The sequence below is a fragment of the Carassius gibelio genome, chromosome A21, assembly GCF_023724105.1.
Source record: "Carassius gibelio isolate Cgi1373 ecotype wild population from Czech Republic chromosome A21, carGib1.2-hapl.c, whole genome shotgun sequence".
Classification (NCBI taxonomy): Eukaryota; Metazoa; Chordata; class Actinopteri; order Cypriniformes; family Cyprinidae; genus Carassius; species Carassius gibelio.
In genome coordinates this window covers 20465340-20478145 of record NC_068391.1, presented here as the reverse complement: position 1 = coordinate 20478145, position 12806 = coordinate 20465340, and the positions used below count along the sequence as shown (strand labels likewise).

The 12806-nt window shown below is 37.2% G+C and overlaps 1 protein-coding gene across 1 annotated transcript in view; it reads left to right on the top strand.

Moving 5' to 3' along the window:
• Positions 1-12806, top strand: part of LOC127942148 (follistatin-related protein 4-like) — a 191347-nt gene that overhangs the window by 20488 nt on the left and 158053 nt on the right. The window contains exon 3 of the mRNA XM_052537756.1: positions 7028-7061. Coding sequence (XP_052393716.1) covers positions 7028-7061 — 34 coding nt within the window. The remainder of the gene's footprint in view (positions 1-7027; positions 7062-12806) is intronic.

Genomic DNA, 12806 nt, shown 5'->3' with positions numbered 1-12806 from the left:
TATAAGTCGCTTTGGATAAAAGCGTCTGCTAAATGCATTAATTTAATTTAATTTAGAAAGTACTATTGGGATGTAGGCTCCATTTTTGTGAGCCTCGCTAACTGTCTCTAGCGTTGACACTAGTCAGGTCTCCTCTCGTTCTAGAGAGTCGTCATGCTGAGGCGACCAATCTTAAACGTTTCTCTAGTAGGGTTGAGTGTTGCAAGGATTCCTCTTTTTTTTAGGAGGGTCATCCTGCTGAAGCCTCTGCTCCCCAGAGCTCCGCTTAGGCAGTAATGTGAGATGTAGGCTCTTTCTATTTGAGCCTCACTACCTGCCATTGGCTCTGAGTGTGGCTAGGTCTCCTCTAGGTTTAGAGAGCCGTTATGCTGAGGCCTTTACTCTTTAGAGCTCCTACACTAGGATTGAGTAGGTTTCCTCTTGTTTAAGAGAGTCGTCCTGCTGAAACCTCTGCTCTCCAGAGCTCCGCTTAAACAGTACTATTGGTATGTGGGCTCCTTTTTGTGAGAGGACAAAGTGTGGAGTTCCCTTTCACTGCGTCCCATTGCCATGCTTCTGCCATTCCTGCCTGCGTCTCCTCAGACAAAAAAAGAGGATGATGTATTCTGCAGGTGCCCTTTTATACCCGCAGTCGCTCGTTTGCTTACGTCATAGGCTTCCGCCTGCCAATGTCAAGTTCATTGTTCCCCTAGCACCCTCTAGAGGATGCATTATCTCGTACACTAATCTCAGTGAACCATGGTTACATGCATAACCTGAGATGTTTTAGAATAGGTTTAGACTTAACCAAAGTAAGCAAATCCAAGCCAGTTTACATTGGGCTTCACCAGACTCACTAAAAGTGTGCCATAAAGCTTATATCTGTATCTGTTACAATAGCCATTTTCTTCAGTAACGTATTACTTAGTAACGCATTACTGTAATTTGATAATTTTTTTTAGTAAAGGAGTAATCTAACACGTTATAATGTTCAAAATAGTAATAAGAGCATAGTTACAAGCCGTGGTCTCTATACGTTACTGCCGCGTTACATTGCTGACAGAGTGCCGTGTATTATAATTTAGAGATTGTAGAAAAGATGTAGCACACGCACAGTCAAGTCAAGTGCCAGTGGATTAAGAGACCTTCTCCCCTGAGACCCAATGCAACAGAGTGCAACACGTGGGACAAGACTTGATAGGCGAGTGCAGAGACTTGTGTGTGTGTGTGTGTGTAGGATTTGGGAGAATAAAATGATTCACGGAACGCCAGTAAAATAGAAATATCTAAATATCTAAAAGAAATAATTGCTATTCATCTATTGCACAAAAGCAATATGAACTAATATAAAATATAAACGATTAGCAGGCGCAAGTGTATGCAGTTTCTGTTTAGGCTATAACACGTCTTTGCAGCGTTGAGCAATGCAGTGCTGAAATTTGCATGCTCATGTATCCTCTCATTATAACACACGAATTGTAGACATTATGACATATGAATTATGCATATATTTATTGTGTTATTAAAGAGATTTGTGAGATTGCGATGAACTGAGATGTCTTTAAGAGATTATAAATTCAGCGCTTTTTGCTTGCATTCTGCCAAACCATGCATGCAGCAGCCGCTTGTTTTAGTGAAAAATAACAGTGTTCTGTGAATGTTGATGCTTTAATAACAATTTTTTTCGGGAGCATGTATGCTGGGATTTCATAAATTTCATAGAGAGAAAAAAGCTCTGACTATGATATATATTATGTGCAAAGAAAAGGTTAAAATCACATTACATTCAAGCATTGTAACATTGGATTTATTTTTTTTTAGCTGAAGTTAAATTCACTAAACTAAAAATGTAACTAAAAACAAAAGCACAAACTAATTGCATTATATTTTGATTACCTCATTACAACCAATACAAGTAATACAATTACATTACAAGTAGTAATGTCGCTGTTGGGTTGCTGTGGTAATGAGGAATGAAGAAATTTGAAATCCAAACGGAATTTATTGTATCAGCCAAGAATACAGAAGGACACTAATGCTAAAACACAGACTAGATCGTACAGAGAACTAAAAGACACAGGGAGTATAAGTAAGGCAACTAAACAAAGCAGAACTGAACCAAACCCAACCATGACAAGTCACCTTAAAGTTTATAAAAAAATACACTTACTTGTAGGTTTAAAATTCTACACATGGCACATTAATTGTCGAACTACAAACTTTTTTATCAATATGTATATTTTAGTCTGAATTATTATGCTCCATTGGCAGTCGTTCACTGATGTCTGCGAAGTTTAATAGAGACTCGCATGCAGAAGACTCATCCACTCCTGACAGCAAAATGGAAATATTTCTATGACTTTCTAACATTTACAGATGAAGCATATACCTGTGAAATTTAAGTTATGCACAGAAGAAAAGAGCACATCTCTAGGTTACACATTAAGCAGCTGTCTGTCAGTCAGTACTGTCTGTCAGTAGCACATGAGTCTCTCAGAGACATAACATATGCATTTAAAATATTCTTTAAAGGCTCTTAATATAAAGCATGTCTCATGTTTAGGACACACTGGATTATGCGCTTTCCCCAGGGAAGCTCACTCTGTGTCCTTAACTATTTTTCAGATGCGCTTGTATCAAACTATACTGATTTAAACGGTATTACCTTATTTAATATCATTTATACAAATTTATTGTACAAACATCCCAACTGTCATTTACATTTATGCATTAACCAGACGCTTTTATCCAAAGCAACTTGCAGTACATTCAAGGTATACATTTTTTTTTTTTTACCAGTATGTGTGTTTCCTGGGAATCAAACCCATGACCTTATGCGCTGCTAACACAATGCTCTACCACTGAGCCACAGGAACTAGACTACTAAAATGTAGTAATAATCTCATTTGTGTTCTTCCTTGTAACTCTCTGAATGGACGAAAATACCTGAACCGTATTAAGTATGCAGGAGTAGTTGTGCAAGTAGTCCATTAATCACCAACCAAAACCAGACATGCTTACAGGACAAACAGCACTGATATTTAATCAAATGATGCTGAACGTTTAATGCTCAACAGCAATTTTCAGCATTTTTGAAGGGCTAATAAAGCCCTTAATGAGCCTCTTCAGTCGGCAAATGTCATGTCTAATGTAGATGTGGTTGTAGGAATTGTTTGTCCCAGATGAGATCCTGAAGAGTAAATCATTCACCAAACACTGGGTGTCAAACTGATTGTGAGGCGTGCTGGGACTTTTATCTCTAATGACTTCTCAGTGCTGTAAGACGAAGACAAGAGGCATAGCTAAACACCAGCGCAGCAATTCAGGATCGATATGTGTTATAGTTCAGCTGCTGTTTAGTTTCAATCTAGAGTAATCTGTAACATAAAATCTAATTAAAATTTTCCCCAAAAAACTATTTCCACATGTAGCAGCATTGAGATCACCATATGTCTGGAACCAAACCATATAGGGCCATAAAAAAGGACATGTTAAAAGAAACATTTGTTGTAAAATAAACATTGTAAATAATATTTACAGTTACAGCCATGAACATTTTGGAAAAATAATATTTATGGCATATGTTCTGTGCAATTGTATTGATAGAGGGAAACGAGATACTTTCTAGTGTCAACATAATTTGTTCTTCAGACATTCATCTTTATAAGAAATCCACTGAAGTATTAGATGAATGCAAAGTGATCAACATTTAGTTTTTTAAATGTTTACAATTTTACATTTTACTCTTAGAACCATATTTAGATCCCAATATCTCTGAAACTGAACCATATAAGGTCTTAAAAATGTTGATACTGAATGAAAAGTTTGTTAAGGACCAAAATCTAAAAAGATATTAAGATGTCTTTAAAGCTGCAATATGCGATTTTTGTAATTGACCAGAAGAGGGCGCATTTCCAACAATAACAAAGGCGAAGCTTGATGACGCCATGAAGCAGGTGACGATGGGAGATGTCGTTTTTAATGCGTTTTCACCATAGCAATGTTTCTAAATTGGATAAACGAATCATGATCACGGATTAGGTAATTTATTCGTTTTTGTATTACCTGTATATCTGATCGTATTATTTTATGTGATACTCCTCTCTCCCGGGTCCTCTCTGACGCTCCTCGCACTGGGGCTCGAAGCCTCGAACCCGGGTCTTCGGCATGGGAGGCGGACGCACTAACAAGGAGGCTAAATGGCTACGTGTTTATGGTTAATGCCGTGTTGTTTAACGTGCTCAAACCAATCGTTCTAAAAGTAAATTTGAACGAACATTTGCAAGTAATGACTAAATATATTTTTAACAACGCATATTCGATTGTATTTAATTGTACTGCCATAATCTCGGTCACCACACGTGATAAAAATCCTTACCTTAGTACAAAGAGCAATATAACTTTGTTTATAAGTGCTATTATTGAAACTGAAACAGTCCATTTGCCACGTTATGTTATTTTCTCACAGGTAACGTTATTGATAAAAATAAATGCTACAGTGACAGAATGTACAGGCATGTGGTGTAATTCATATCTATTAAAATCATATTTACAGTAACGTTAGCTATTACGTTACTTGTACAATAACAAAATAAATAATTGATTTGCTTACCTGTCTATCAATACACTCGCGAGAGCAGAGTCTCTGTCAAGTCCAAGATTTTGGCGCATCCCATCTCGTAAACGCCTGACCGATATTTATCCTGGTTTTATTCCTCCGTTTGTCACACAGTCTCCGTGTATCCGAATATGGACGCTTACGTTTTACAATCGTGATCCATAACAACGACAACCAAACCATACGCGTGGCTATAACATAACCACCACTTCCGCATTTGACCATGTGATATTCCGGTGTGGTGGAACATCACATGGTCTACACCGGAAACAAAGTATAGAGCGGACATTGCGTCACTGCGAGGCGACATTTCTTTTCCGGGACGGCCAGTTATTTAAAATCAGAATTTCTCTGAAATAAAAAATCTTTGGAGACTTTTGAGATGTTGTAAGTACACAACTGGAGGAAATATATCACACTGTGCAAGTTATTTTCGGAAATTTTATTACAAAATTCCTCCATATTGGAGCTTTAATACAGACAAGCAAACTTTGGCATATAATGCAAAAAAGGGACTAATTCTCACTGTTAACTAGTTCTTTATTGTCTTGCATATAGTATATTGACTGTTTATTAGTACTTATAAAGCACATATTAATGTCTTATTCTGCATGATTATATTCCAAATAACTCAATCCAAACCATACCTAAACTTAACAACTACCTTATTAACTAGAAATAATAAGAAAATAAGGAGTTTATTTAATAGTTGGTTAATAATAAGAATTGTCCCCAAACTATAAAGTGACCCAACAAAGATGTGCTTTCTTCATCATTTATGTATTTCTTACACCAAATCTAATTTGAAGCTAGGGACCGGATGACCCAATTGTATTCATGACTTTCAGGTGGTGCAGAGGAAAGTCACTACACTAAGTTACACTACTTCTATAAAATTAGCGTCTACATTTACAGACATTGAGCTTTGCAAGAAATACTTATTTAAAACAGACTCACAGCATGGAAATAAACAGAGATCTGTAAGTGCTGCTGTTTGTTCAGTGGAGCGTATGCTGTGAAAAGCCCTTAGCTTGAACCCAGCACCAAGTCAATCTCTCAGCCTTTTAATGTACTTACACCATGAACAATATTTATTATTTAAGGTTATAAAGATATTAAATATGAATGTATTTATGGTGTCGGCACCCAGTGGTCATATTTGTAACCAAGTCATATGTTTTTAACCTAGTTTACATGTTTGTACAGTATGTTGCAGTGATGTTTGCAGCAGTGCTTCTCAATTGCTTTCAAGTCAAAACCCATATTTTACATCAAGTAGCGAGTGCAACACAACATGCAGCCAGAACCCTTTATTGCACAAGGGAAACTAAATATACCTGACAGTGCACAAGATTATTAACACAATATAGGTTTTGGCTGAACAGTAATTGAACTGAACGGCAACACATTTCTAAATGTTGTAAAAACAGTAACAGAAGTGAACATTTTAGTCTGTGCAATACTTATCTTTTATTATTTTAGCATTAAGCATTGTTTCAGTCTGTGACCTTATGAGAACACTGCTATATTGTATGCACAAAGTTTAATATAGTTTTGGAAACACACATATATTTGCAGTCCAGCTGATGGTCTACTAAATTTAATAAGAATTTTGAGAGTGATTTTGAGCAGTGAATCTTATTTACACATGTTAATTATTTTTATTGTTCATGGTAGATGTGCCTCATGTTGTAACCTTGTTGTGAACAAATTGGAATAATGATGATAAAAAAAAGTTATTTACACATTCATTAAGTCATAAAAACACTGTTGAAACCATCTTTGTGAAATGCAACTTCAAAGGTTTACTTCAAAATTGAGTGACATGTTCAATAATGTCAGCTTGCACATTGTTAAAACAATTATGATAGTGTCATAGACTGATAAATATCAATAGTTGCTCAGCTTAATGTGCAAACTGTACTTGTGTGGCTTCTCTTTGAAACAGCCTGATTTTATTGCTGAGATCTGCAGAAAACACATCAGATGAGCATGAAGCAAGTCCTACAGTGTTATCAGAAACAAATATGGCCAGTTCTGGTATCTGTGGGATGAAACTGTCTCACAATTAGTTACAAATGTATGCACAATTTGTCCATGAACTTGGTAAATATTGCAAACATGTCTTACTATCCAGAACCAAATGCATTTCAACTTGTGCAATAAATAAATAAATAAAAGGCTCAGATGTATCTAAAAAAGCCTCTTATTTGTTTCTTTGTTTGTTACTGTAATGTATGTGACATAATCTGACAATCACACATAAAGTGGTCTGTACGGTATATTTTAATTTCAGATTTTCTGGTGTACTACATGTAATCCTGTAAACTTTAACCAGTGAAATAGTTAGATTTGTATGGCAATCAGATGGGGCTGTTCCTACGTATATTTATGGGTTTTACCTTAATATTTTCCCCTTTTCTTTTGCAGCAGTTTGGAGGTGCTGAAAATAAGGTCAAGAAAAGTAAGTGCAACCTTGCATATTTTTGATGAGGATCTTTGTGCATTCTGGTTTAAGCAAGTTTTGGAAACTTCTGCTTTAGCCGTATGAATCCATCAGCTTCTTTATGTTTGTCTTAAAATCAGCAGCTCAAATGTGAGTGGCACCGTGCATGAGATGGCTAATGGAAAGCCAGCGGATACTTGAGGGATCTAATTAGAGATCATAGGGTTTTACTCTAGGGAATTCAGGTTGAATGTAGGTATTACAATGGCTGTTGTGAGTCTCAAACAGACCAGTGCTGCTCCACACATCACTTATGTGTCTCTGATTGTAGTGCTGTGCAGCAGTAATGATTTCTGTATTGATTACAGAGCGTGCTTTGACCTTGCCAAATCAAAAATAACCTTTGCACATCTTTGTGCCCATTGTATTGGAATGACATGATTGTCTTTGATGTAGCTCGCAAACTAATACATTCAAATACATGAGGGTTACAACTCTTCATACAAAATCTATGTGCATAAATATACTGAATATGCACATGTAATGTACTTCAAATCTAAGTGTGTGTGTGTACAGTGTGTGTGTGTGGATATGTGTGTGTGTGTATATATATATATATATATATATATATATATATATATATATATATATATATATATATATATATATATATATATATATATATATATATATATTAGTACTAAATTGCAACCTCATCAGTACAAATTTTTAATACAAATGCATTTTAATGCATGACATGACAGTTTCAATAGAAATGGCATTAAAGCTGCAATATGTGATTTTTGTAATTGACCACAAGAGGGCGCATTTCCAACAATAACAAAGACTAAGCTTGATGATGGGAGATGTCGTTTTTAATGCGTTTTCACCATAGCAATGTATCTAAATTGGATAAACGAATCATGATCTCGTTTTTGTATTACCTGTATATCTGATCGTATTATTTTATGTCATCATAATGAACTGCAAGGAACGTGAAACTATATGTAACCCCTCTCTCCCGGGTCCTCTCTGACGCTCCTCGCACTCGCGATGAGTGTGGCTCGAACCCGGGTCTTCGGCATGGGAGGCGGACGCACTAACAAGGACGCTTAATGGCTACAGCCACTAGCGTCTGTCGCTAGTGCGTCTCTTGAGATCGGGGAGTGAGGTTTACCTGCACAGCACTACTTGCTGGCCTCACGTTACATATATTATCCCCTTACAACTTACAGCTATTTGTTAAATGATTTGTTGGGTTAATGTTGTGCAGTGTTACGTGTTTATGGTTAATGCCGTGTTGTTTAACGTGCTCAAACCAATCGTTCTAAAAGTAAATTTGAACGAACATTTGCAAGTAATGATGATATTTTTAACAACACATATCCGATTGTATTCAATTGTACTGCCATAATCTCGGTCACCACACGTGATAAAAATCCTTACCTTAGTACAAAGAGCAATATAACTTTGTTTATAAGTGCTATTATTGAAACTGAAACAGTCCATTTGCCACGTTATGTTATTTTCTCACAGGTAACGTTATTGATAAAAAAAAATGCTACAGTGACAGAATGTACAGGCATGTGGTGTAATTCATATCTATTAAAATCATATTTACAGTAACGTTAGCTATTACGTTACTTGTACAATAACAAAATAAATAATTGATTTGCTTACCTGTCTATCAATACACTCGCGAGAGCAGAGTCTCTGTCAAGTCCAAGATTTTCACGCAGCTCTCTCCATCTCGTAAACGCCTGACCGATATTTATCCTGGTTTTATTCCTCCGTTTGTCACACAGTCTGCGTGTATCCAAATATGGACGCTTACTTATTACTGGCACTTCAATACTCGCCAAAGAGTAATCGTGATCCATAACAACAACAACCAAACCACATGCGCGGCTTTAACATAACCACCACTTCCGCATTTGACCATGTGACATTTGACCGGTGTGGTGGAACATCACATGATCTACACCGGAAACAAAGTATAGAGCGGACATTGCGTCACTGAGAGGCGACATTTCTTTTCCGGGACGGCCAGTTATTTAAAATCGGAATTTCTCTGAAATAAAAAATCTTTGGAGACTTTTGAGATATTGTAAGTACACAACTGGAGGAAATATATCACACTGTGCAAGTTATTTTCGGAAATTTTATTACAAAATTCCTCCATATTGGAGCTTTAAAGTATTTACGGGGAAGTCGTGGCCTAATGGTTAGAGGGTTGGACTCCCAATCGAAGGGTTGTGAGTTCTAGTCTCGGGCCGGACGGAATTGTGGGTGGGGGGAGTGCATGAACAGCTCTCTCTCCACCTTCAATACCACGACTTAGGTGCCCTTGAGCAAGGCATCGAACCCCCAACTGCTCCCCGGGCGCCGCGGCATAAATGGCTGCCCACTGCTCCGGGTGTGTGCTCACAGTGTGTGTGTGTGTGTTCACTGCTCTGTGTGTGTGCATTTCGGATGGGTTAAATGCAGAGCACAAATTCTGAGTATGGGTCACCATACTTGGCTGGATGTCACTTCACTTTCACTTTCACTTTATATTTCACTTTATATTTTAGTTTACTATAAATGCTTGTCAGTAAATTTGGCCGTACACCTTAACCTCATTTCAAAGAAAATAGAATTCATGATTACCAGTAATTTATCCCTTCAGCGTATAATTTGTAGAAACTGAAAATGTTAAAGGAGGAACTGCCTTTAATGTTTTACTGTAGCATGGTGATTCACAATTGAACTATATCTGCAAAGGATCTCTTACTTTTTTTGGATTTACACCTGGCTTAGCATAGCAGATCAAAGCTTAACAACAATCAGTTGGAGAAAAAGTTTCCCATCATTTCCGGACGGACAGAGAGACAGACGGTGTCTCCAGTGTGTCAGAAATATGCAAATGATGTGTTGATTTCCCCTTAGGGACTAATTATTCACTGGCTTCAGACTAAACTTAACAAAACACGCAGTGGCATGTTTGATTTCTCTTTCTGCGGCTGGCGTCACGTTACCTTCTCATGTGCGCGCGTCTGCGCATCGCTGCACATTATCTCACTTTCCCTTCCTTCCAGAGAGGCTTCTTTGTTGTCATGTCTGTGCGTCTCTCTTCCAAAGGCTGACATTAATCAGACTGCCCCAGTTTCTGAACACCACGCATATACCAAACCACCCAGCCACTTGAGCGGATGACCAAACGATAACAGGTCAGGCTGACAGCCTTTTGGCTTCCACACAATCATAAATAAATAACGTGCCGCAGGCAGCATGCCGAAAAGGTCACTCAAGAAAAAAGACAGGAGAAAGCTTGCGCTTTTGTGGCAGACACAATGCACAATCAAATCTCCGTCAGGATTCATTTGGCCTCGAGTGCTTGAAATTACAACTAGAGATTTGTTATTGCCCTGAATTAAATGATATCATGAGGCAAAACCCATTAAGGCTGCTTTGATTCTACACTAATTGAAAGGGAATTCGATAAGGCGCAGCACCTCACTTATGCGTCTGGGTCACGGCAGAGCATAATGGATTGAGAGTTCAGGAAAATGGAGGCATGGTCTTGTTAGTCTTAGATCCCAGCGCTGAACTAATAAACCAATCACATCCACATTACAACAGGACAAAATGTCTCTGTGATGTAATAAGGTACTAACTATGACAGCAGCTCTCTATATTCGCATCAAATGATGTCGTAAATGGAGAGCAGATAAAAACTGACCTTAACACCAACTATCTTCACAACCAGTTCATGACATTTGGGTCTGTTGAAGCCAACGTGAAAACACAACGCAGGCTAACATTTGTGTCTTATGTGAGTTACTTGACAATGTCTTTTTGAGTTATGTGGCCTTGAAATCATCTACGCAGGCTTTGGGTTTATTCCAGAAACATCCACCGAAGCTCTCCGACATTCAGGGCAACAGATATTACTGTGCAGTATCAGTCATACATCACTGTCAGATTACTGGAGAATAACTCTCCATAGGTGTGTAATTATATTATCCTTGGGTCCAATAAAGTTTTCACGGCTCACAGTCCATAAAATTCAGAAACCAAAATCAGCAAGCCATCAGAAACTAATCATAATGTTGAATTATGATGGCCGAAGTTGAGCTTGTGAGTCAAGGTGAGAATCTAAAGGCATTTAACTGTTCTCGTTCCACTTAATGATTCTTAGTGCACGATTTCCAATTCCCTTTGTTAAAACAGGACTCTGTTCTGAATGTGTATTTGAAACTAAATGTTGTCAAATTGACAACTAGTAAGTAATTAAACTCATTTATGTAAGTGAATTTGGAATGAGAAATTATAAGGAGCAGTTTGTGCAAATTACCATCATGGAAGGTAATTTAGGAGGCAAAACACATGGTAGATATGTTGCATGTACAGTACATCCGTCTCTCTCCTGGACAAGTTAACCCTACAAGGAGAAAATTCAGAAGTCGTTTCTAATTTCAGATTTAGAATTTAATTGGAACACAAAATGTTTTTAGACAACAAATTGTTTGCGAGAAAGGATTCAAACATCAGAAGGACAGAAGATGGTGACTGATATGCTCTGAACACAGTTATAAGCCAATATAAAAAGTAGTCAATAAAACATGTAGCTGCGAGCAGCAGTTATAGACATGTATTAATGTTTTTAATGCATAATCCAGAAAAACAGAAGACAGATGAATGATTTTACATGATCTCTTCATATGAGCTCATATAGCTGTTATTTGTTATGTTTTGTGTGCAGTGCCAGGATGTCACATACTGCTGTAAATTAATAAGAGAAAGATGCAGCCTAATTTCAGTGAGCTGATACATTACATGCTAATAGTTTGGTATGAAAAATAATTTGCAGGTAATATAATCAAAATTATGTCAGTTATTAGACCTACTGAAACCACTGGGACCAACAGGACCCCCAAAAAATTTAAGTAAATAAAAAAAAATAGGGATGCATGATATTGATTTTTTTATGTACAGTATGATGTATGAGCTGAAACTTGCAAAAGAAAATGCATATCTGCAACATCCTAACATTCTCTCTATGCACTGGATGCATGAAAGCAAACTTTGCAAATTGGTAGTGCGTGGACTCCATCAGAAATATAACGCCGCATCACTTTACTGTGTGCAACGCATTCAGTGACAGAATTGCTGATTATATTGGGATCTATGTATTTTGACGCAACATTGCACGCCATTCGCGTCTGGTGTAGCTGCCAGTTTACACCAATGCTTCTAGACTAGATGGTGTATCCTTTCTATATCCACAGAGCTTTACTTCAGCTACTTACTCAGCTTTCTGTAGCACAGCTGCCAAACATGACGTAACATTTTGACACAAATTGACGACATTATAAACACACAAACAAACATGCACACAGTAAAGATCTACTTACTTATGTTATTGGAGATTGTGTAATAGTATTTAAAACACATCTGATATTTTTTATTTGTCCAATCAAATGTCATGAATGTCTTGTGGCATTCAATTATGCATTTTTATAATTCTTTATTGGTTAGTGTGGGCTGTTATTTCTAGGCTAAATACATGGTTTTAAAATATATTTATTATCTACAATACATATATGTATATAAATAATACATATGTAATATATAAGAGGGTCAGTACAATTTTTTTTAATGGGTTTAAAAACAAATCTTTCAGCTCAGCAAGGCTGCGTGAGAGCGCGAGGGACCTGGAAAATGGGTAAGGGGGGCGCTGGCTTAAAAAAGGTTGAGAACCACTGTTTTAAGCCCATATTG